Genomic DNA, 25627 nt, shown 5'->3' with positions numbered 1-25627 from the left:
ATCAATAATTTGGGTTTTACATTGAGTGGGTTAATGGCTTGTCAACTGTGTTATCAACATTTTCTTGTTCACTTGCATTTCACATTATTTTTTACTAATATTAATTGAAAGTGTATAAAAACACGAGTTGATCAAGGTCATATGGCGACAGGTTCAAGGTTGCCAGTTAGCACAAGGCCCCAAAATGTTCGACTGTCAACCCTGTTACCTGTCAGCTGTTACCCATCAAGTGTCACACAGTTGACAGGGAGTTCATAGGCTGAGGCCAAGTACCCCTGACTGCAGCCCGCAGACGGAGCCCGTCCACATTGAGGGGCGGGCCCTCAGTCCACATTGAGGGGCGGGCCCTCAGTCCACATTGAGGGGCAGGCACTCAGTCCAGGGCACATTATCGGCCCAATGAGACTCTTCATGTCTACTCTGTCTCAGTGTCTCTGGCAGTAGGCTAGTTTATGCAAGTTGGCACTAGTAGTAGTACTAGTAAGGCAGGTAGGCTGTTATGTAAAAGTGCCCTAGGCTATTTCATCTTCCCGAAATTGTGGTCCAACTCCGCCAGATATCCCTATAGTCATCTGCAAACAAATTAAGGTGTTAGCGTTACAACTAAAATGAACGCAATTGTCGCGGTTACTCCGCTGTTGAGATTATCCTGCTGTATCCTCTGTACCAGGGGCAATTCTAGGTTCTGACTTTTGGGGGGGCTCAACCCCAGGAAGCCACAGGGGTATATGAAGTATATAAAGTCCTTTCCAAGATTTTTTTATTCCACAACCTTTATTTTATTAGTTACTATATGCTGTTGTATGTCTAAGCCAAAAGCTGGCAGTTTCAGCTAAATAATGCAGTTCTTAATCACTAAAGTGATGAAAGGAAAAAATACTATTTGGATGAAGGAATAATCAATGGATGTGAACTGTAATAACAAATTTGAGGTATATTAAATTTCCTTTGTGTAAGTTTCACTCCAAAATGACCATATTTCCCCCTTTTTTTTTATTTACACAGTTACTGAAACACATTGGTACAACGAGATTAATAATATGACAAACATACCACTATTTCGGGAGCAATAAACTACTTTGTCTCACTTTCAGGGACCCATAGATTTTTATAAAACTTCTAATGCAAAAAAATCTTTTTCTGATGCAAAAAAAAAAGGGTGTTAATTTTCAGTTAAAACAAAACCGCTGGCATTATTTTATCAGCTGTGGGCGTTTTCATTGACATAACAACGTGAGCTAATCAACAAGTACAACATGTTCTAGACCAGTGGCTCTCAATTATTTTCTGTCATTCCCACCCTAGGAGACAAATATTTTTTTGCGCCCTCCCTGAATTGAAATAGCCTACTATTGAGAACCTGCTAATATTTTTTATTATTTGAATTAATAAAATTAGCGGAGATAACATCTGCAACAACAAAAAACTATTTCCTAGTTCGGTTTATTAACTCAATTTGTAACATTTAAACAAGACTGCTAAGTGTGTGTGATTCTCAAAACAGAGAAACAAGAGCATATGATTCACTGGGGTATGCATTTAATTAAAAATATTTTTAAACGGTAAACCTTGGTCACTTGTCAGCTTCATCAGCTTATTCCCTTTCAAAAAAAAAAAAATACATGTTCATCTTTCAAGCATGAATAAAGACACCAAGTCCCTCTGTCATGACTCTGTAAGATCAAAATTATTGTAAAACTTCTGACCCTTGGTATTATGTTTATTTAAAATAAAATAAGTAACTTATTAAAATAAATAAATAAGATACAGTCCCCTCTGCCGCTCGCGCCCCCCCCCACACCTTTTATCAGCTGAAGGCGTTTTCATGAGTCTCATAGTATTAGAACATGTTGTACTTGTTGATTAGCTCACGTTGTTATGTCAATGTCAACGCCCTCAGCTGATAAAATAATGCCAGCGTTTTTTTTCAACTGAAAATTAGCACCCATGTCAACTTTTTCTGCTCCTTGCACCTTATCATGCTACGCAGCATTACAAGCCCCTGCCGACTAAAACATGAAGCAATTCAAGAGGAGGCATAGATGGAATCGCCTTGGGGTCAACTGTCATTTAATAGTCATCTGACAGATTATGTCAAGGTTTTAAAATGATTATTGTTATTAGCTGGTCATGTTATAACACAGCTGGAAATCGTGGATTTTCTGATAAACTAGCAAGCCTTTTTGACAGACAAAACAGTAGAAAGTATGTTATGTGGGCTCATGCTGCCTTTTTGGTTTTGTCAAACAGGAGACGCCCACCGACCAATCAGAGGTTAGAGATTCCTGCAGGAAGGTTGCGCTCAGTTTCACTAGCCCACTTGTGCCTGTTCATTACAGCATCTATTCTCTCATTGCTTGTGAGAGGTCTAAAAAAAAGGTCTAGCTTCGCAACTGAATATTCATGACTTTCCTGTTTTGTTGCAGATTAAGGCAGAAGAGTTGAAATGTTTCGACGCTCTCAATTAAAGTAAGGTAATATAAACGCTGTCTAATCTGATATTCTTGTCATTATATTCAAGTCAGTATTTTATAAAATTCAGTTGGTTTATAAAACTATAACTGTATAAAAAAAGAATGATTTATGGGGCCATTCGTACTTTTGGTTTCACTCAGGTCGCTCCCGGAGAAACAACAAAGAGTTTCATCAAACATTATGGCTCCTTGGAACATCATAAGGTAGGCTATTTGAAGAATGATTATTCCCCGCTTTGCACCTGGTATTAACATGCGTTTCGGGAGCTCGTATATTAACCTGTTATAGCCAAAACGGAAATAAATCCTGCTGTAAATGAAACCGAGACAAGGGTGGTGGTGAGAGAGAATCGCATAACTAATCAATTTGAACCGTTGCATGTGTGAAAGGGACTCTAGTTATGTAGCCAACAGTTAGGCCCTATCCCATTCCTTTGGTCTTCCAAAATCTCCACCTTAACCCTACCCCTACCCCTTAACCCTACCCCTACGAAATGGGTTGACAACCCTTCAAGACCCAGTTACAGTACGTCATTAGTAGTCGTTTGATATTTATTTATTTTTTATTTTTTTGATCTTTTTATACAATATCCGTCTTTGGAATTTTACTGAATGTCTTAGGAATGCAACCTTACCCACATGGAAAAACACGGTATGATAAGAATATTATTCATGCTCAAAACCTGTTCCTCAAAACTCCAATATTGCACTTTATTTTGGATGAAACATTATAAAAGATCAAGATAATATATCAAACCAGAATAAATATAGAATTTGAGGTAGTATGCCATCCATGTAAAACATAAATATCAAGAACCAGTGATATAATTGAACTAATATTGCACATTACAAAAAAGGCAAAAGGGGCCCAAAAAAGGGTCGGTTTTAAATAGGGGTGTAACGGTACACAAAAGTCACTGTCCGGTACATACCTCAGTTTTGAAGTCATGGTACGGTACAGGACGGTACGGTTCATAGTTAATGGGAAAATTAAAAAAAATGCTTGTTTGTCAACAATGGAGAATGGCCGTAGATCAGCAGCAATGAAAACACCGATAGACTTTGTTATGGAATTTGTATTTCTGAATTCTCAGACAGGGGTTGGTGAAATAGTGTCGTGAGCTGGGTTTGCACGGCTAGTTTTTTTTTCACAGCAACGGTGATAGTAACACCTGGATGGTGCCTTTTCAAATGCGTGAGCATTAGGGATGAGTCGGTTGTGACCGATTCGTTCACAACGAACGAATCCCGAACGTGAACGACAAGAACTGGTTCCCCAAAACAAGAAGAACTGGTTCTTTGATTCTTTTTTTTTAACATAATACAAAAATATGGTCACGTAAATAAAATATACAAACGAACAGAGCTTCGTCTCCCCGCGACCTTATATCGATTGAGTCTACAACGTTCTCAAAGATTCAGCCAATGAGAGGTAGCAATGGTGTTGCCATGGCACCTGGGTAAACAAATGACAAGGTGGTACCATCGAATTTGCGCGCTTTCTCTGTCTGACGTATCTTGGGTCATACCATTCGACGTGGGGCCACTCATATATCCCCCTACATTTCCGAAAATAGACTTGACCTCCATCTGTTTATTGGATAAACGCATTTCCCATTCCCAGGAATCTTTGCTCCATTCTACGTCAATTCAAGAACAAACAAAGAAATTAAACTTTTTACATATTCTTCGAAGAAAGTTGTCCTATCCCGGGTTGCTTTTAACTCACTTTATTCGTTATAAAGTCGGCATGTTTCGGTATGGTAACTGAAGCTTAAGGGAGGGAATTGTATCTAACGCGTGTGAGAGGAAAATACCGTGATCTACTTCAAGCCCCCGGGCTTAGGCCCATATGGCTCTCTGCCGTCTACCTATTGATCTCTGGGGCTGTTTCCTTCGAATTCCCCGCTAGAGCACGTCAAGTGGGCGTGGCCTAGTGGGCGTGGCCGGGGTGACGTAATGGCTTCGGCTTCTTCACCTAACTAAAGGTGATGCCTTCTGTGGTGGAGCAGCCTTCAATAAGGTCTTGCTCCCCTTGTGGCTATGTGAGGGTAATGCAGCTTCTTAAAATACTTAACAAACTGCAGTTCGTATTTTTTATTTATGACCATGAAAGTTCTGTAATGCCTGAATAATGAAGAATTAAATGTAAAGTAAAATAAAATATTGTCAGCATTCTGACAATATTTACAATAACATGAAAATAAACAAAATGGCATAATGAATGCAATTAACTGCAATCCAACAAACACAAAACAGATAAAACATTCATACCTGCATGAGCCAAAGAAAAACGTGTCACTGCATGTAAACGGTCATAGACAGGACCACATTCCCTCCTAGCAAACAAACAAACGGGGAAACCCTGAAGTACTCTGACGCACATGTATACAATAAAACTCACAAAAGGTACATTTGCAAAGCGTTAGCTGATATAACAGCGCTGTAGCATGTTCACATACGTAATTCCTAACACATTAAGTTACACATTAATCATTTTCATTGTCTACAAAACGATTTATATGCTTAAATATGACGACAAATACAACAACATACCTCCACTCAGATAGATAACAGCATTCTGAGCTTGGCGCTGCATATACGTCACTAAACACGGAGCTCCCCTCTGGAGCTTTGGTGGTTGTGTTGTTATAAAGAAAATGCCTTTACAACATTGAAACGGCGTAATGATAATGCGACGGTCATCATCATTTATTCAATGATTATTAAAATAGAAAACACTTACCTTTGTGGTTTACGATCCTGTCGCATCTTTTCCCCCGCCATCTTGACTTTTCTTGATTTTCCATTTTCTCGCAAGGTATTGCGGGAGCAAGTCACAACTGTAGCGTTGCTGGGGTGCCCATCGGAAATCATAACTTTAAGGGGATGTTGGCCCTCCCCCTCACCCCTTACCCTGCCTTAAGAAGGCTTTCGGGACACGTCTCGCTGCGCATGAACGCGCAACAGCGAGGCGTAGGGGGGAGATTTTGGTTGGAGCAAGGGATTGAGACTGAGCCCAACACTGCAACTCCTCTGACGTCAGACATTATCCTGAGGATAATGTGCATATCCCCGCTGTACTGGGATGTGGGTCTCTAGTACAACAGGGCGGCCCGCTGTACTGGGATGTGCGTCTCCAGTTCAACTGGGCTCCCCGCTGTACTGGGATGTGCGTCTCCAGTTCAACAGGGCTCCCTTCTGTACTGGGATGTGCGTCTCCAGTTCAACAGGGCTCCCTTCTGTACTGGGATGTGCGTCTCCAGTTCAACAGGGCTCCCTGCTGTACTGGGATGTGCGTCTCCAGTTCAACAGGGCTCCCTTCTGTACTGGGATGTGAGTCTCCAGTTCAACAGGGCTCCCTGCTGTACTGGGATGTGCGTCTCCAGTTCAACTGGGCTCCCTTCTGTACTGGGATGTGCGTCTCCAGGTCAACAGGGCTCCCCGCTGTACTGGGATGTGCGTCTCCAGTTCAACAGGGCTCCCCGCTGTACTGGGATGTGCGTCTCCAGTTCAACAGGGCTCCCTGCTGTACTGGGATGTGCGTCTCCAGTTCAACAGGGCGCCCCGCTGTACTGGGATGTGCGTCTCCAGTTCAACAGGGCTCCCCGCTGTACTGGGATGTGCGTCTCCAGTTCAACAGGGCTCCCTGCTGTACTGGGATGTGCGTCTCCAGTTCAACAGGGCTCCCTTCTGTACTGGGATGTGCGTCTCCAGTTCAACAGGGCTCCCTTCTGTACTGGGATGTGCGTCTCCAGTTCAACAGGGCTCCCTGCTGTACTGGGATGTGCGTCTCCAGTTCAACAGGGCTCCCTGCTGTACTGGGATGTGCGTCTCCAGTTCAACAGGGCTCCCTTCTGTACTGGGATGTGCGTCTCCAGTTCAACAGGGCTCCCGCTGTACTGGAGATTGTTGTGGAAATAATCTACTAGTTTGCAAAGAGGCGAAGACAAAGGAATATTAAAATGAAGAGCTTTTATTCTCATTGCACCGTGAAGACGGAAACATCCATGACATTTACTTCTCTATTTCTGCATTTCATCAGAGCTCACATCCAACCATAACCCAATGACCACGCTTCATCATTAGTCTGGGGTTTTGCCCGACAAATCTCCTAAAATAGTGGTTGTTCTAAACGTCCACTCCTTATCGAAGACCGATTTATTTAAATTTTCTGTTTACTGAACACCGAATTTGCTTGACCCTCTCTACTGTTTTTCCAGCACACTGACCACTTCAGCTCATTATATTTGTGTGTGTGTGTGTGTGTGTGTGTGTGTGTGTGTGTGTGTGTGTGTGTGTGTGTGTGTGTGTGTGTGTGTGTGTGTGTGTGTGTGTGCGATCATCCTACTTAGGCGCGTCGCTAGAATCAGTGTGTGACCAAAGCCATAAGGACGTGGTTAAAGACGTTCAAAAGTGAGGTTTTTTTCCAGCTTTTTGTGACTGATGTTAAACGTCCACGGTCCTTATTTTAACCGCATATCAGATATTTTAATTTAGTGTACATTTCTTGATTAACTTATGTCTACAGAACCACAGATACGATTCCCCTATTGGTAACGTCAAGTAGGCTACTTTTAATCATGCAACAGGGGTATAACATCTTTATTTATTAACAACACAGAAATAATAACTAACTACAGAACAGTATGAATAGTTGATTGAACCAAACACAACTCTTTTCAAACCCCCAAATGGTCTTCTAACCCCGTCCCCAGAACTCGTTATTTAATTGATGAACTGCTTTTCTTTCATCTCTCCCCAGATATTTCAGAACTTCAAGAAAAGTCTGACTGCAGTTTGATGGTTGAAGCCCAAACAAACCTGACAACCATGTTCCCACAATTCATATTAATTATTATTACTCATTACTTTGGCGTTGATTCACCTTCACTTCACCTTCACTCCACCTACACTTGTCCCCTGTATGAGTACAGAGCAGGATTGGATTGTTGCCCATCATGTCCGCCTGGTAAATATCTGAACTGTTGTCACGCTGTCTGACTCTACAACGTATACTATCTACAAATACGTATTCAGGATATACCGTCTACAAATCTACATAAAGACGGTCCACAAATCTACAACATGCCCAACATATACTGTCTATGAATCTACAACATATTCAAAACGTTATTTTCAACAGGAAAGTATCTTGTAAAGGACTGCACGGACAGAAGCATTACAAAGTGCTCAAGGTGCCCCGGTGGTACTTTCCAAGCAGGCCATAACAAGGAGCAGCAATGCTCTAACTGTACAAAGTGTGACGCAGGTACATCTGTTATTTAATGGAGATGCCCCCCATGCAACCCCCATATGTTGTGTTGATGGGTTCTTATTAGAAAAGTTGTGTTGTTCATGTTTATATCAGAGTAGTTGTGTACTCTCAGGTTGTCTCATGTTCCTCTGTAACTGTTGTGATTGACAGGTCTCGGTCTGAAGGTGAAGAGGTCGTGTACACCCACATCAGATGCTGTGTGTGAGGTCCTGGATGGATTCTTCTGTAGTGACTCTAACAGAGGTGGATGTAGGGCCACTCAGAGACACACGGTTTGCAGTCCTGGTCAATACATCGGTCAAAGAGGTTGGTGTTCTATATATACTGTACGGCAACATTAATTATAGATAATTGTTAAATAAATCGATGTCTACTGAACCTATTCAGTCCCATAAGGGCCATCCAGCTTCTTACCATTTAATGTATTGGTGTCCAAGTTACTCCACGATCATCTACAACAGTCTGGCAATGATACCCACAAACACCTTTTGAATTTGTCACAACCCGGCTCAGCGGCGATGACAAAAACGGGAGAGACGGTGCATTACCAATATAAAATAAAGGTTTATTTCCGTACAAAACATAACTTTAACAAAACCGCCAACGAAACCCCAAAAGGTGTGGACGCCTGCAAGGAGCCAAGGAGTAGCGCCCACGACAGGCAATCAGCTGCTCTTTTATTCGGCTGGAGCACCGGTCCCAGGTGCTCCAGATCCAGCTGATGTCATCAGCTGATCACCTTAATGAAGATAGGTAGTCAATAAGTAGGCGGGGTCGTCACACCCCCCCCCATAAAGTCGGTGTACCAAAGGGAACACCGGCACATACTAACCAAATTGACCTGAAATTATCCTCCCCAAAAATATATTAATTCAAAAGACAAGACAAATCTAAGAAAGAAAACACATAACTCCACCCTGCCCATGTCATGCTCCTTTTCCACCTGACCTCAGCAACCCTGGTACCTGGCGAAGCAAATTAAGAGAACAGACAGAAGAACACAACACAAAACAGCATGAAATGGCACCACTCATCACATTCATTCACGGCAAAGGAGCACGTGACAGCGCATCGGCAATGACATTATCCACCCCTTTGATATGCCAAATATCAAGATCATATCCCTGCAGAAACTAAACCCATCTCATCAACCCCTGATTCGGACACCGCAATGACCTTAAAAAGGTCAGAGGATTATGATCTGTGTAAACCACAAGGGCCGCACCTCCTCCCACATACCGACCAACTCATCTCCATACCGACCAACTCATCTCCATACCAACCAACTCATCTCCATACCAACCAACTCATCTCCATACCAACCAACTCATCTCCATACCAACCAACTCATCTCCAAACCAACCAACTCATCTCCATACCAACCAACTCATCTCCATACCAACCAACTCTTCACAATACCTGGTGCATAGCCTTTAATGCAGGGCAATCTGCCTTCCAATGTCCCTCCTCGTGACAATAGTTACAGCTTCTACTGCTGTCAAAACTGCTCCGTGAGTGAGACTCTGATCTAAGCATGCCAGACTTCCCAGAACGCATCTGGTCAGCCGCCGCAACACCTCGCCTGTTTCCACCCCAGCCAGAATCATTTCGGCCGGGTGTGCGCTCTCTCACATCGCCCTTATGGAGCAGCACGTACTCATCTGCTGACACAGCCGCTTCTGCAGCAGAGGCAACCTTCCGTTCACTAATGTAAATCGCAATCAAACCAGGTAGCGTATTCTTAAACTGCTCCAAAATTACTAACTCACACAACTCATCAAAAGTAGATATTTCAAGCGCAGCCAACCAACGTTTAAAATGGGTAGTTAAATCCCGAACAAATTCAACATAGGTCTGGCCACTTTCCCTTTCCCAAACCCGAAAACGTTGGCGATATGCTTCAGGCACAAGCTCATAAGCCTTCAGCACTGCAGATTTTATTTTAACATAACTACCGCTATCAGCCGTGCTCATAGACGAATATGCCCCCTGCGCCTTACCTGTGAGGACGCACTGGAGCAGCAGAGCACAGTCCTCATCAGACCAACCCCTCGCCGCGGAAACACGCTCAAAAAGCACAAAAAATGAGTCAGGATCCCTCTCATTAAACGGTGGCAACAGCCGCAAGTTGTTGATGTCAAAGGGCCGCGCACCGACCCCAGACACCTGCCCCTTCTGACTCTCAGCAGCCAGACGATAACCCTCCCGCTGGCGGATCACCTCCAGCTCTATTTGTTTTTTTGCTTCCATCTCACATTTAAATCTCTCATGTTCCAACTGCATTGAGAGGAGCTCCTTTTGCTGCTCAAACGTCAGCCCCTGGGTCTGAAAAGGCATGCCTACGGCAGGTGGAGAAGCTGGCACCGGGCCAGACGTAAGGACTCCCAGTTCAATAAGTTTTACCTTCAAAGCCATTTTAATATCTTCTTTACGCTTCCTTTCTATCCCGGCCACCGAATAATAATCCGACAGTTTCAACAACTGTTCCTTTGTACACTTGTCCAAGGCCTCCTCTGACGGAGCCGCCACAAACGCTTCACATTCAGCCATCTCAAGACCGCCACTAGGATTAAGCAAAACACACCGTTATGCCCGAACCGGAAGCAAGACAGCGAAGTGTCCCCGTGCGCACTAAGAGGATCCCAGTTTGAAGTTTCCCCGCTAACTAAACATCAACCCCCTAACTAAACTCCCGGCTAGTCTTCATGCAGCGGGCAGTGGCGGGTACTTATGCACTAGAGACCGCTGACCCGGGAAAGCGACTAGCAAGCTAGCAACTCCCCCGAAATCACGGACATGCTCCCAAGACAATGCTTTAACCACTATGCCGCCACAACACTACCACGACCCCCGCAACGAACCCAAAGGGGAACGCCGCTATGCCTACCAGGGAAAACTCCGCACCGCACTAAGATCCACACGCTGAGGGCAACACTTGTCAACCGGCTTTTTGGTACTGGCATAAATTAAGTGAGCAACCCTGATGCTCACCCTGATCCGTCAGCCCACATGCACCATGAACTCTCCCCTTAACTACGGAAAAAACACTCGCAAAATGAGCAACAACCGTTTTACCCGCAAGGCAAACAAACAAAGACAAAACAAAATCTACACTCAACTATTGCACAAACCGAATGGACGAGCCCCCATTTGTCACAACCCGGCTCAGCGGCGATGACAAAAACGGGAGAGACGGTGCATTACCAATATAAAATAAAGGTTTATTTCCGTACAAAACATAACTTTAACAAAACCGCCAACGAAACCCCAAAAGGTGTGGACGCCTGCAAGGAGCCAAGGAGTAGCGCCCACGACAGGCAATCAGCTGCTCTTTAAGGGTTAGCCGGGAGAAGGGGGACCTTTTGTGGAGGTCTCGGTGCGGAAGGAGGGGGAGGAGGGGGACGAGAGCGGAGGGGGGGAGGAGGCTGGTTATTGGGTGCTGTGGTGAGAGGGACCCGAGAAACCGGGTTCCTGGGTTGGGGATGCAATGGCTGGGTACGGGAGCTATGGAGGAGGGGGCGGGGGGTGATGAGAGGGATAGGGGGTCTAGGAGGTGGTGAGGAGAGGACAGGGGCGGCAGTAGTTAAAAGTGTGTGTGCCTGAGGGAGGGTGGTGGGCCGGAGCCGGTGTCTGTACCGGGTGCGAGCCCACTTCGCAGCCACGTCAAGAGCGCCCCCCTCAAAGGGGAAGCCTGTGGGAAGGAGGGTGGTTAAAAGTGTTTGAAAGTGTATTTGGAGGTCTATCAGGTTACTCCTCAACCATTCGTCCGTGTTCTCCTGAACCCTATAAGAGATTTGTGGGTTGGGGCAAGCAGGTTTAATAAATTCTGCTAGCTTTTTCACCTGTCTAAGCATCCCTGGTAGAGGAGTGTTGGTGGTGATGGCGTGTGTCATAATTGCTTCGTGATGTATTGCCTGTATTATTTTGAAGTATGTTTTGGTAATGAGAGTGAGTGGGGGTAGGGAGTGTGTGGGGGGAACCGGTTGTCTATGTATGGCTGCATGTGTGGAGTGCATGTGTGTGTGTGTGCGTGTGTGTGTGCGTGTGTGTGTGTCAGTGTCTCCATGGAAATGGGACAGTGGCGCAAATCTGGAACCCTGCTGGTGCATAGTAACCAAACACAAATGGGGAAAGCCGGGCAAGAAGAGCCAGTAACAATAAAAAGGAAAAAAGACAATAAAATTATAAAACCAAGGATAAATAAAAGGAGATAAAACAAAGGTGGTGGATCTGTGGGGTTAAAAACAGGTTAAAACCAGCGGAATGTAAAAACTGGGCTTACCCCAAAGCAAGCCAGGTTGTAATTGCAAGAGTCCTTGGTGTGGATGGTTGTGGTGGAAATTTGATAGGATTTCCACCAGGTAGTCCTTGGGGCCTGAACAACTGAGGCCTAGTTGGGGCTCAGTTGAGGGCAGATGGTTAGCTCCTGGTGCTTGGTTCTTCTAGTCCAATAGGACTTCTTTGGTCTTGCTTTAAAGCGTTTTGAAGGTTTTTTCCTTGAAAATGGTTGTTAAAAACCCCAGGTAAGCGCTTACCATAAAAAAGTAAAGGAATAAAAGAGAATAAAAGGAATAAAAGGAATAAAACAGCTCCGCCCGGCTGGGAGATTTGGCTTGGTCACTTTAGCTGGAGAAGCTATTAAAAAAGGAATAAAAGTAATAAAAAGTCCCGATGGCATGGAGGATTTGCCTATTAAAAGAACTCGGGATGTTAAAAAGTGGGGTTTAAAAAGGTAAAAAGGAAGGTACCTGACGTTTCGTTATATCAACTTCTTCAGAGGCATCTTATTTATTCGGCTGGAGCACCGGTCCCAGGTGCTCCAGATCCAGCTGATGTCATCAGCTGATGCCCTTAATGAAGATAGGTAGTCAATAAGTAGGCGGGGTCGTCACATTTACATTACATTTACATTACAATTACAATTCTCTGTTTTCTTGTTCCTACGTTGTTGATCTTATAATATTTTAGCTGTTGAACGATAAAAATTGAAATGATTATCACAAATGTTCCCACCACATCTCAGAATGGTTGTGCTTTAATAAAACATGAATTTTCCTACAGGAACAGCAGATAAAGACACAGAGTGCCTTCACTGTACTGATGGAACATTCTCAGATGGCACATCAACGTCTTGCAAGAACCACACAAAGTAAGTGGAGTTAATTAAACAATCTCTACATACAGTACAATAATGGTATGTTAAGAATTAGGCCTGGGCAATATATTGTGTACTGGTGTGGCTTTTATTTGCCTGTTTTTAAAATACATACCATAGTCATAATATTATGTTAGTTTTTTTATAAACAGAATTAGATATTGTTTAAAGGTCATTAATTCTTGACAATATATATAACTTCCATTCAGTAAATTTCTCCAAAGCGGTGTACAGTGAATTCAGACACAGGTAGATAGAGGTCATTAGGAGCAGGTAGGGGTCAGGCATCTAAGCCAAGAACCTTTCTGAAGGCCTACAGCAAGGTTGTGGACGACACACAACCTTCCAACACCAAGTCTACTACTCTTAGAACTAAACGTGGTTTTGTCTTTCTCATTTCAGATGTGATTCTGGGGTGCAGATACAACAAGGAACTGGTTCAACTGATTCTACATGTATTACATATGTGCCCTCTATGTATATACTCATAATAATAATAGTAGGGTCTCTTGCAATCATCGTCCTGATAGGTAAGCGTGACATTAATCTCTAACATGTATTATGGTTACATTCAACATTAATGTGTTATGGTTACATTAAAATTGCATGTATTATGTTACACTAAACTAACATGAACTGATTCTACCTGCATTAAATATGTGATGATTGTGTTGTATTGTATAATTAAGCAATAGATGACGACAGGCTGTGGTATGTGCTTATTATACCACTGTTAAGGGGCGTTGTCCGGCCCCGACGTGCAGTGGTATCATGTTTCATTAAACAATAATGTATTATGTTACACTGAACTAACATCTATCATGGTGATGCTGAATGATGTTGACTGCTCTCCTGACATGTTACTGTATTTTTTATCTCTATATAGCATTGATTTGTAGAAGACATCTGAAGGTAAGTGTTATTACTGGTTTGATACAGAACACAATAATATGTGTGACCCTAGCTGGCAGTGGTGGAGTTATTAGATGATGACCAGAGGCGGATTAACACCCAGGCTAGCCTTGGCTGAGCCTAGGGGCCCAGGTGTGCAAGGGGCCCTGGATTGGACGGACAGAAATACGTGGTCGCGACAGCTATGGGGAACTCGAACTTGTTTCTGTAGCATTGTTGTTTTAGTGATGGCTGTCTCAATGTGTGTGTATGCCAGCTCCCAGAGTGTGTGTGCGTGACGGCCATGTAATATTACTAGCACACTTTTACACATGGCACTAAATTGAGTTTGTTCTGCGTGATCAGTAAGGGGGCCTCACACAAATAGAGGCCTAGGGGCCAATGAGCGCCTTAATTCACCACTGATGATGACCTTGCAATGAACCCAATGTTCATATTTTACTCACATTTTTATTTTATTGAAAAAAGGAACCACTGGAACAGGGGAAGGAGTTTTACGGTAAGTTCTTCTTCCACATGCATGAGTTACAGATCATTTAGTAATATCCAGTGATTTGCAAGGGTTACTGACTCACACCAAGTCAAATGATATAGCTGTGATTCAAAACATTTAATCTAATTGTACCAGAGAGTCAGAGCCTACCTAGCAGAGGGACCAGAGTGGTAGACCTACTGAACAACATCATCTAGATATTAGATTATAGAATGGAGCGATCCATGTATATAAGACACTACTCTCATAGCTGGGGCGATGTGGCCAGCATAACGTCAGCTCAGTGGCGTTTATAACGTAGCTCACTGAGTCGTCATGACAACACAGAGCAGGGACAAAGGGTAGAAAGACTTCTGTCCTTGTTTGACCACGATAATGGCAGCCGTCTCCCTACACGTATTCAGTCAGTCAAGATGTTCTTCTGTGTAGAGGCTAACTCAGAGTGGAAATCAGGAACTAATTCAACTGATCATACATGATTAGAAAATATGGAGCAGTTTATAATGATAGGATGGATACTTTAAACTCTATCGTGTTCCATTAAACTAACATGTATAATGTTACATAAACCTAACATGTATGATGTTACATTAAACTAACATGTATCATGGTTATGCTGAATAATAGTGACTGCTGTCCTGACATGTTACTGTATTATTTATCTCTATATAGGAATGCTTCATCAACATCTGTTGGTAAGTGTTATTACTGGTTTGATACAAAACACAATAATATGTGTGACCCCAGCCGGCAGTGGTGGAGTTATTAGATGATGACCTTGTATGAACCCAATGTTGCTTTATTTACATTTTTATTTTATAGAAAAGGGAAACAAAGGAACAGAAGAGGAAAGAACATGAGGAGATGAAGAAGTTAGTTGGTAAGTTCTTATTCCACATGTTTCACTGTTTTAATGAGTAACAGATCATTTATTAATATCCAGTGATTTGCAAGGGTTACTGACTCCCACCAAGTCAAAAGATATCACTGTGATTCAAAACATTTCATCTAATTGTACCAGAGAGTCAGAGCCTACCTAGCAGAGGGACCAGAGTGGCAACACAGGGGATACACAGAAATGGCAGTGCCTGTACACTTACACAAAATCAAGCATTTTATGTATTATTATTACTGACACTTGCTGTAAAAACACATTCCTCCATAAGGGTTGACATAACAAATAGCCTATATATAAGATCAGGACAGCTCTGACTATACACTAAACTAGGGATCGACCGATGCCGTTTTTTTAGGGCCGATACGGATATTTTTTCATCAGCCTTAGCCGATACGCCGATACTGACTTTCTTGAGCCGTTTTTTTTTTTTTTTTTTTTTAAAGAAACATTTATTGAACTTCAATATAAAAAACAATATTTAACAAATAGTAAAAACAGGTGAAGTAGAACAAGTAAGAACAAGTAGATGAACAATATTTAACAAATAGTAAAAACAGGTGAGGTAGAACAAGTAAGAACAAGTAGATGAACAATATTTAACAAATATTAAAAACAGGTGAGGTAGAACAAGTAAAAAATAAATAATAATAAAAAAATAAATAAAAAAAATCGGCAAAAATCAGCCGCGTATCGGCCGATACCGATACACGTACAAAACGCGAATATCGGCCGATAATATCGGCCGACCGATATATCGGTCGATCCCTACACTAAACCCCCCACAATCAGGGTTTTCAACTGTTTCATTTTAGGCAATTTTGAAGTTAAAGTTAGGTTCTAATAACACATTGCTCTAACATCGAAATTTTACTAAATTTTACTACTACACCTAGCCACGATTTTGGCTAGGTGTATAGTCAGAGTCTTCCTGATTTCAAATATATCAGCCACTGTCAGACCATATTGTTTGCGTCAGACATAAAGTAATTTCAATGTAATAATGTGGGACTCTAATTGTGAAATTCTCTAAAACTATACAATAAAAACGCTTTATTGTGTTGAAGTGAATACTTAGAATTTAAATTTTTCTAATTGTCAGTACTTATAGAGCAATGTGTTTTTACTAGGGATGGGCAAAATGATTATTTTCCGGGAACTAGTTCAGTTCACTTTAACGATTCGTTCGTTTGATTCGTTCGCGTTTTGATTTGTTCGTTACGTCAGATTACGTCATCAGATTACGACAGGGAATCTCACAGGTGTCCTCCCCCCGCGAGACGGCCCTGAGCATAATTTAAGCGACTTCTAGGCTCTACCCCCCGTGAAAATGGACACGATATACTATATAGTTTAACCAAACGTCCCACCAATATTTATCCCACTTGCTTACTCACTATATGCCATTCATGGTTTTATATTTATAATTGTATTTTACTTTACTTTTAATTCTTCATTATTCAGGCATTACAGAACTTTGATAGTCATAAATAAAAAATACGAACTGCAGTTTAATTTCTTTGTTTGTTCTTGAATTGACGTAGAATGGAGCAAAGACTCCTGGGATTGGGAAATGCGTTTATCCAATAAACAGATGGAGGTCAAGTCTATTTTCGGAAATGTAGGGGGATATATGAGTGGCCCCACGTCGAATGGTATGACCCAAGATACGTCAGAGAAAGCGCGCAAATTCGACGGTACCACCTTGTCATTTCTTTACCCAGGTGCCATGGCAACACCATTGCTACCTCTCATTGGCTGAATCTGTGAGAACGTTGTAGACTCAATCGATGTAAGGTCGCGGGGAGACGAAGCTCTGTTCGTTTGTATATTTTATTTACGTGACCATATTTTTGTTTTATGTTAAAAAAAAATAATCAAAGAACCAGTTCTTCTTGTTTTGGGGAACCAGTTCTTGTCGTTCACGTTCGGGATTCGTTCGTTGTGAACAAATCGGTCGCGACCTTTTACAGTCATTTTAATGTAATGTAGGATTTCCATTCTCTAAAATTGATCTGATATGATATGTCGCTAACTCTCTGATCACGCTGGGTCGTCTCAATGCATTTGCCATAAAGGATAGACTAGACCAGGTTTTGATTGTGATGTAAGGCTAACTGTATCTACTCTATAACCGTCCAGGTGGAGCTGCTGGAGAAGGGACATCTGGTCTCCCATCCACACCTCTCCTCTCTACAGAGCTTGTACGTTCAACCCATTATTTGTGGTCTCTGTGTCATTAATAATAATCTGCTATTTCGTCTTTGTTATTATTATTGATATTATTATTATTGTTGAATGTTACAGTTACACCGTGTTACTAATTAATTGTAGGTCTTAGTCAAATGATATAAAGTGTATTTGTACAGTGCTACCATACATGCAGTAGAATGACAAAGGACTTAATGCAGTGGTGTAACAGTATGGATGAACTGTATGTTTGAACACAGCCTGCAGGTCTAGAGACATCCATCCCTCCAGCTCCCTCCAGTGAAACACAGCCTGCTGAAGGTGAGTTGTGTTAATTGTGTTAAAGCTGCAGTAATGTAACTCATGTCAATATAGCCTAATCCAGACACATTGTTGCTATAATTCTATTAAATATTCATGATCAGTTATAATCGTATGGTTACATTAAACTCTAACATGTATCATGGTTACAGTAAACTAACATGAATCATGGTTACATTCAACCAACATGTTTCTTGGTTACATTAAACTAACATGTATCATGGTTACATTAAACTAACATGTATCATGTTTACATTAGACTAACATGTATCATGGTTACATTAAACTAACATGTATCATGGTTACATTAGACTAACATGTATCATGGTTACATTAGACTAACATGTATCATGGTTACATTAGACTAACATGTATCATGGAGGTTATGCTGAATGATTGACTGCTGTCCTGATATATTGCTGCTGCTGCTTGGTCGTCTCACTGCGTTTAACATAAAGGATAGAATACGCGTGCACTCCAAATTTAGTCTCCTTTTTCTGTTTGTTACTGTGTCTGATTGTGTTCGTCTGGTTGTGTGTGTGTCTGGTTGTGTGTGTCTGGTTGTGTTTCTGGCCGTGTGTGTGTGTGTGTGTGTGTGTGTGTGTGTGTGTGTGTGTGTGTGTGTGTGTGTGTGTGTGTGTGTGTGTGTGTGTGTGTGTGTGTGTGTGTGTGTGTGTGTCCGTGTCCGTGTCCGTGTCCGTGTCCGTGTCCGTGTCCTCGTCCTCATCTCCACCTGAGAGTACCCAGCTGCAGAGCTGCTCCACTGGGCTTCAGTCTTCAGTGAGTGTTGCTGCATGTGGAGGCTGGCTGTATGTCCTGACTCTCTGCTGCCTTCTCTCCCAGTGACTACACCACTAAGGTCCACTGACGGTCCTGAACCAACCGGGGACCAACAAGTATGTACCATAACTATCCCTGATACAACTATGGATGATCAAGATGACGATTATTAAGAGTCTGGGTCCAGCCCCTCCCTCAAGCCCCACACATAATGGATCTGTCTCAGTCTCAGTCCATCAGGCAGACGATCAGCCTGTCCTCACCAAGAGAGACAGTGGAGCCTCCCGGTCCACCCCCCTCAGTCTGGGTTCCCCCTCCCCCTCCCAGTCCACCCCCCTCAGTCTGGGTCCCCCCTCCCCCTCCCAGTCCACCCCCCTCAGTCTGGGTCCCCCCTCCCCCTCCCAGTCCACCCCCCTCAGTCTGGGTCCCCCCTCCCCCTCCCGGTCCACCCTCCTCAGTCTGGGTCCCCCCTCCCCCTCCTGGTCCACCCCCCTCAGTCTGGGTCCCCCCTCCCCCTCCCGGTCCACCCCCCTCAGTCTGGGTCTCCCCTCCCCCTCCCAGTCCACCCCCCTCAGTCTGGGTCTCCCCTCCCCCTCCCAGTCCACCCCCCTCAGTCTGGGTCTCCCCTCCCCCTCCCCCTCCCCCTCCCAGGTCACCCCCCTCAGTCTGGTGCCCCCCTCCCCCTCCCAGGCAGGGGCGGATCTAGCCATTTTGGGGCCCTAGGCAAAATATAGACATGGGGCCCTCATTTTTGAAACAAGTACACAAAACAAATAACCATCCCAATACTCTTAGAATCGCAATAAACCCATAGTGCACTGCCACTCAACTCTCCACAGTAAAATCAGTTTCAGATTTCTCCAGCCTTTGCCAAAATTACATGTTTATTACTCAAACGAGAGAGAGAGAGAGAGAGAGAGAGAGAGAGAGAGAGAGAGAGAGAGAGAGAGAGAGAGAGAGAGAGATTAGAATTTCCATTCTCTGCCAGAGATACAAAATGATCTTGCACTTAACAGAACTAAAATACAAAATGGATATGAGTCTATGAAAACCACCATTTACATTTAAACAGGACCAATGAAAAGATTTTGTGTGTGGACAGGAAAAACAGTGGCTGTGTGTGTGAGTGAGAGACAGGCAAAGCAGTGGTTCAGTGTGAGTGAGTGATTGACAGGTGAGAGAGAGAGAGAGAGAGAGAGACAGAGGGGGGGGGGGGGTGTTTAGGTGTGCAAGTGGTTAAGTTCTCCATCTTCAAATGTCCATTTTCCCTGTTGCCTTCACCATTTCATGTGAGTAAAACAGTGTGTGTGTGTGTGTGTGTGTGTGTGTGTGAGAGAGAATGTGAGTGAGAGAGAATGTGAGAGAGAATGTGAGTGAGTGGCAAAGCTCTGTGTGTGTGTGTGTGAGACAGAAAGCATTTGTAAACACAAAGTCCTACTGTTGTCGTCTTCTCAAAAGTCTTCATATCAGAGAAAAGTGGTGAGCAGCAGTATAGAACCCCAACAGCAGAGCCTGTCGCAACTTCAGCAGCGGCTGCTGTGGCAGCAGCAGGTGTAAAAAATGAAGTCAATTTCGGCAGTGTATCTGCAATTCTTTTCTTCTCAGCTTTTTGTTTTCGTTTAGCACAACCACTATCATAATTCCGTCGCTTCATTTTCACCGAGTCGCTTCGGTTTGAAGTACGTTATTTCGCGCTGCGCGCGTTACTACGTAATCATATTCTGGACTAGTCCAATGCACAATGGAGGGGGGCATGTGTGCTGGAAAATTATTATTTAGGCATTAGTTCGGCGTTATGTTGATATTTTTGTTATTTTTTTCTACTAGAAATGTTGTTGTTTTTTTTACTTTACATAAGTAATGGCTGGGGGGGTCAGATTTGGGGGCCCCTAATGAAGACAGATTTGGTTGGGGCCCTAGGCACTTGCCTAGGTTTGCCTAATGGAAGATCCGCTTCTGCTCCCAGGTCACCCCCCTCAGTCTGTCAGCTAGAAGGTGTCGTGTTCGCTCCAAGTCGGTATCAAGTCACTTTAATATCCCAAGACCCAGGCGCCGTGCTTCACTACTGAAGGGGAATGACGTTGCAGAAGAAGAAGAATTGCCAGTTCTAGAAAATCTGGATTAACCTGAAAGTGAATCTGATGACTCAAACTCAAAAACGGAGGAGGAAATACACCAGTCTGAAACATTTATTGTGAATTTCTTGATGATACTTGATGTTTTTACACTATTTTTCACACTAACGATGACGTGTACATTTTTAACTCATGATTCATTTTGTAGAGAATGAGGCTGTGGTTCCGTGCTAAACTTTAGGTGCTATCATTGTATTGAAGGTGCAATAATTCAGGTGCTGAACAGTGTTTCTATGCTCCACTTTAAGTGAAACACGGCCTGCTACTCCATGGGCCTCTACGGATTCTGTTTATTGTGCTTAGGAAATTTTTATTTGTGGGCAATTTGCTTATGATGTTGTAACGAGTCTACATTGTCTACATTGGTCCTTCGCGAGTGTTTACTGGTGGTCAGGATTTGGCAGGTGCAATTCTCCTCTGGGTGCTTGTATTTTTTTATTTTTTTTTTAATGCAGCATATGCTACCAGCAGCCCTTGCTCGTCTTCAAGAGGCTGATGCTCAGTACCTCGTTTCATTTCGTACCCTCTTTACAGTCTGCCATTGTTTGTCTGGTAAACTTTGTTGACGTCAAGATAAGTGTTAAATTGCCAACACGGTTCTTTGTCCTGTGTGTATTAGTATTACATATCTCGAGCCAATACCCTGGTGTTTCCAACGCCGTTTTGCAAAACAAGCCAAAACACAAACTGTGGTTTTCAACTTTTATTGTTCGAATAGGATTTTCAACACCTGAGAATACGCTGTAGAGCATATTGTAATGCAGCGTTGAATGGATGAATAGCTTACATAAGGGTACCCAGCACTTTTCAAACCACACTCAAGCTTATGGTTATTGTCCCCACCACTTCTAAAAACAAATTGACGCCCTTGCATGTATGTCATTATTTGACACCTTAGTATGGTTAAACATGACTATAAATCATTACAACAACGTTTATAGGTCATAAAAGTCGAAAAAGCAAAATAGACAACTGATTACAGCGTGATAACCCTGGGGGTGGTCAGAATCGACCACCACGAGGCGGTCCTGTTGGTGGGATGGTTTGTGCGTTGTTTGATTAACAAGTGGGGGTTTTAAATAAAGGCAGCTCTCGGGGTTGTGCGGTGTTTGGGGCGCAAGAGTTGCAAACTAAGTTAACAAGGCGCCTTGTTCAAACTACATGCGTCCGTCGACGGATGGGGGCTTTTTGAGGCCTTGTTCACACTACATGCGTCCGTCGACGGATGGCCGAGGGTGTGTCTGACGTATGGGGGACTAGTCTTTGCAGACACATACTGCCAATCAAATCGCTTCCCACCACACAGCCGATGTGTGGATCTTAAATACATTGCACTTTCTAAAAAGCTTTTTTAACTTTGCCTTTAATTTCTATTTTAATACTAAAATGCCTTAACTTTCTATTTTACTCATTTCTTTGCATTAGCGGTACATGTCATGTCCACGGGTTGTATTTATAAGTTGTACAAAATATCTTCCTTTAATAATACTAATCAATAATCAATTTTATATTGGGGCAGTTATTTTTCATTTCATTTAAAAAGGTCAACCAGTTCCATAATTTTTTTTTCAGAAAATGCATATTCTATACTAGAAGTTGCTGTTTTTGTGCTGCCCTAATGCTGAATGTCAGGTGTTGCTTTAAGAAAAAACAATAAACTATGTATTTTTGAGAATTATTTTCATCATTATTTGTTGGAAATAATCATTATAATATGATGAAGGTGTTTGAAAAACAATTCTAATTATTAATAAACATTACATTTTCCACTTTGTGCGAGTCCGAGAAATTTCCGTCAACCGTGTTGCCCACTGACAAAACCCCTATAATTCAGCAAGGGTTTGCTCCAAAGTCACATGTCCAACACCACGTGATGTCATTTCCTGCAGTGGCGGTAAATTTGAAAACAGTTCGGTAAATTTTTCCTTCTCCTCTTCAATATTTCATCAATAATTTGGGTTTTACATTGAATGGGTTAATGGCTTGTCAACTGTGTTATCAACATTTTCTTGTTCACTTGTATTACACATTATTTCTTACTAATATTAACTGAAAGTGTATAAAAACACGAGTTGATCAAGGTCATATGGCGACAGGTTCAAGGTTGCCAGTTAGCACAAGGCCCCAAAATGGCCGAACTGTCAACCCTGTTACCTGTCAACTGTTACCCATCAAGTGTAACACAGTTGACAGGGAGTAACACTGTTGACATGTTGCCAGGTTTCATTGTGATAGTTTATGCTTATATTGTTTTGTTATTTAATAATGAATGCATACTGAATAACTGGTACATTAACTAACCATTAATAGTGTTAACTAAGTATTGACTAACTGTTTTAGGAAGATGAGTCGCTTATCTGCGACTGACAAGCAGCACCAGTTCAGGGCCCGGCGTAATGCTGATCCTGAGAAAAGGGCTGCATGTTTACAGAAGCGCAGGGAGACATGGCAAGAGAACAAGCAGCGAGGAAAGGTGAAGGCAGTGAAAGATTTAAGCGAGAGGGGGAAGAGAAGGAAGCAAGCATATTGGAGAAAAGCCCAACGTCAGACCAGAGAGAGAAAGAAAGTGATAGAGAACCAGTTTACTCCACCCCAGAGTCCTGAAGTTAATCCACAGCCTCGGATGTCAAGGTAGAGATTTTTCTTTATAGAAAATAGGTTTATCAATAAATTATGAAATTATGTTGAAAAAACTAGAGTAACGGCTTGTCATCGTTTTTCTGTTCAATGAATATGAAGTTTAGAACTCATGATCTATAAACTAATGCTTTGTTTATCATTTTAGACAGAGAAGCGCTGGAAGGACGAAAGTCAAGAGAAGGGAGTCAAACTTATACAGGGAAATCCAGGCTCTTAGGGAATCACTCAATGAACAGAAAAGAAAAACTGAAAAATACAGGAAAAGACTAACAAGACTACACCAAAATTCAGAGTCACCCAGATCAAAAACCCGCCACCTCGTAGGAAGGGTTCCTGTGTCTCGAGAGGTGCACAAACTTTAGTTTTCCACCATGCCCTAGTGGACAACATCAGCAGAAAGTATGCTTCTACCAAACACAATAGAACTAGGCAGGTAATCGCAACACTTGTGTCAGGAAGGATCTTAAAAAAATACAAGTTAAAAAAAAGAATTCAGGAGAACGGGGGCCCGGCGGCGGTGGGACTGGTGCTGGCTGGCCGTCGTGTGGTAAAGGTGTTCAAAGGAAAGGTCTGTAGCGGCGAAGGGACCAGGGAAGCTAGCTCACAGAGCGCAGGACGTATGGACTCCACTGGAACAAATAGGAGAGGCTTCCCGTGGGTTCAGCCTTTGATCCGGATCACAGAGGGACTCTGTCTTGCTGTTGTGTTTTTGTCCGACATGATGAGTCTCCCAAATCATACCATGTAGACATATCATTTTTCATATATCATATCATATAAGTTAGGCCTATACAACATCATATCATTTTGTTTCTTTTACGAAATAAAAACAAATATTGAAGGAAATATTTTCGATAGTTGTGCATTTAAAGAAATCTGAAATGTGTTTTAATAAATGTGATCTAACTAAAGTTGCTTAAACGTAGTTATATAATCATACAAAATAACAAAGATTATTAGAAAATAATGTCTAATTGTTTCTAGTCACACAGAAGGGCACACAAACGCAAACATTTAGGCTACTGAAAGTTTCAGTTTCATACTTAAACTGAAACGGAAACTTAAAAATTGTGCTGAGTGCTGAAGCTAGCTCGTGTCCATTATATGGATTTTAACTTGACCTGAACAACAGATAAAGGATTATATGAAAATAAATATTGAGAAAGACACTCAATAGAGTCAGGTAAGGTTGATTTATCTTCAAAGAACGATTGTTGAGGGGGGGGGGGGGGGGGTAGGCAGGTCCCAAGTGCACAGACTGGAAATGGTGACAGGGCAGTCGAAATGTTTATTGTTGACACAGATGATCAGGATCGGACAGGCAGAGTAAACGGGGGCAGGCAAGAGTTGGGGAACGGCAGGCAATTATGGCGAGTGGATAGTGCCAGGATTCCCTGGAGAAGGATAACAACGTGTGAAATGAACGTGTGGAGAAGCTACGCCGCCGCCGTGTGGAGAGGATATGCACGCCGCCGTCGTTGGGACTGGGGTTCGATTCCCAGTCTATATATATAATTTTTTCTTCATTATTTTCTGATATTAATATATCCAATGAATTGTTGATGAATAAATTGATGACATTTTATAAAAAACGTTAGTTTTTATGTGTCAAAAAGACAAACTGTTTTAAAACAGATCTCAAAAATGTTTTGATGATTGTATGGGCATGATGTCACTTCATAGGGCAGAGGGGTATTCCACAAAGCCGGTTTTATCACATAACCGGGCAAATTAACCCAGGGTTTGCGGTAACCCTAGGGTTTCCGTTCCAAAATGAACACGGTATGTTAGTTACTATAGCAACATATGCTCTGAATCAAACCTGGTCGGACCAAGTTTTGTGCAGGTTAAGTTTGGAACATAACCCGGTTTTGGGGATTTAAAGCTGCGTTCACCGCAGATTCCATGTGTTCACAATGGCATGCCCTTTTGATGAGAACCCTGTTGATACCGGAGCGCCAATTATTCGTGCAATCCACCGGGAGAGATTTATAAGACCACGGCTATATCCGGATGACTTTTTGCTGGATAGATACAGATTCTCACGCAAATCTTTAATATATTTAAATAGCCTTCTCTCTAGTTCAGGCGTTCTCACGGCGACGTAGGGTAGCAGGCGTCTTAGTGGCGACGAACTTATCCACACGTCGAGAGTAGACGTACATTTTGTCTGAATTTCCTTATGTACGTCGCCGTGACACCGCCGCCGGTGGACGGATCTTCCATGCCGTCGCCGTGACGTCGCTGCTGGTCTCTCGTCTGCAGTCCCAATCAATCCCATTCAAAATTTCACACGTTCCCACGGCGACGTAGGGTAGGCTGCTCCTTCGCCTCTTCCAGGGAATCCTTAGGTT

General features: G+C 42.7%; 1 protein-coding gene across 1 annotated transcript in view; it reads left to right on the top strand.

The window, feature by feature from the left end:
* The window catches only part of LOC130390071 (tumor necrosis factor receptor superfamily member 14-like), a 65740-nt gene that overhangs the window by 35244 nt on the left and 4869 nt on the right, over nt 1–25627 (top strand). The window contains exons 8-16 of the mRNA XM_056599798.1: nt 13310–13437; nt 13794–13819; nt 14288–14318; nt 14985–15007; nt 15135–15192; nt 17350–17411; nt 17658–17718; nt 18562–18614; nt 20465–23620. Coding sequence (XP_056455773.1) covers nt 13310–13437; nt 13794–13819; nt 14288–14318; nt 14985–15007; nt 15135–15192; nt 17350–17411; nt 17658–17718; nt 18562–18614; nt 20465–20623 — 601 coding nt within the window. The 3' untranslated portion in view covers nt 20624–23620. The remainder of the gene's footprint in view (nt 1–13309; nt 13438–13793; nt 13820–14287; nt 14319–14984; nt 15008–15134; nt 15193–17349; nt 17412–17657; nt 17719–18561; nt 18615–20464; nt 23621–25627) is intronic.

Source organism: Gadus chalcogrammus, chromosome 1 (assembly GCF_026213295.1).
Source record: "Gadus chalcogrammus isolate NIFS_2021 chromosome 1, NIFS_Gcha_1.0, whole genome shotgun sequence".
NCBI classification, from domain to species: Eukaryota; Metazoa; Chordata; class Actinopteri; order Gadiformes; family Gadidae; genus Gadus; species Gadus chalcogrammus.
Note: the sequence above shows the minus strand (reverse complement) of the source record. Positions and strands in the feature narration are given on the sequence as shown.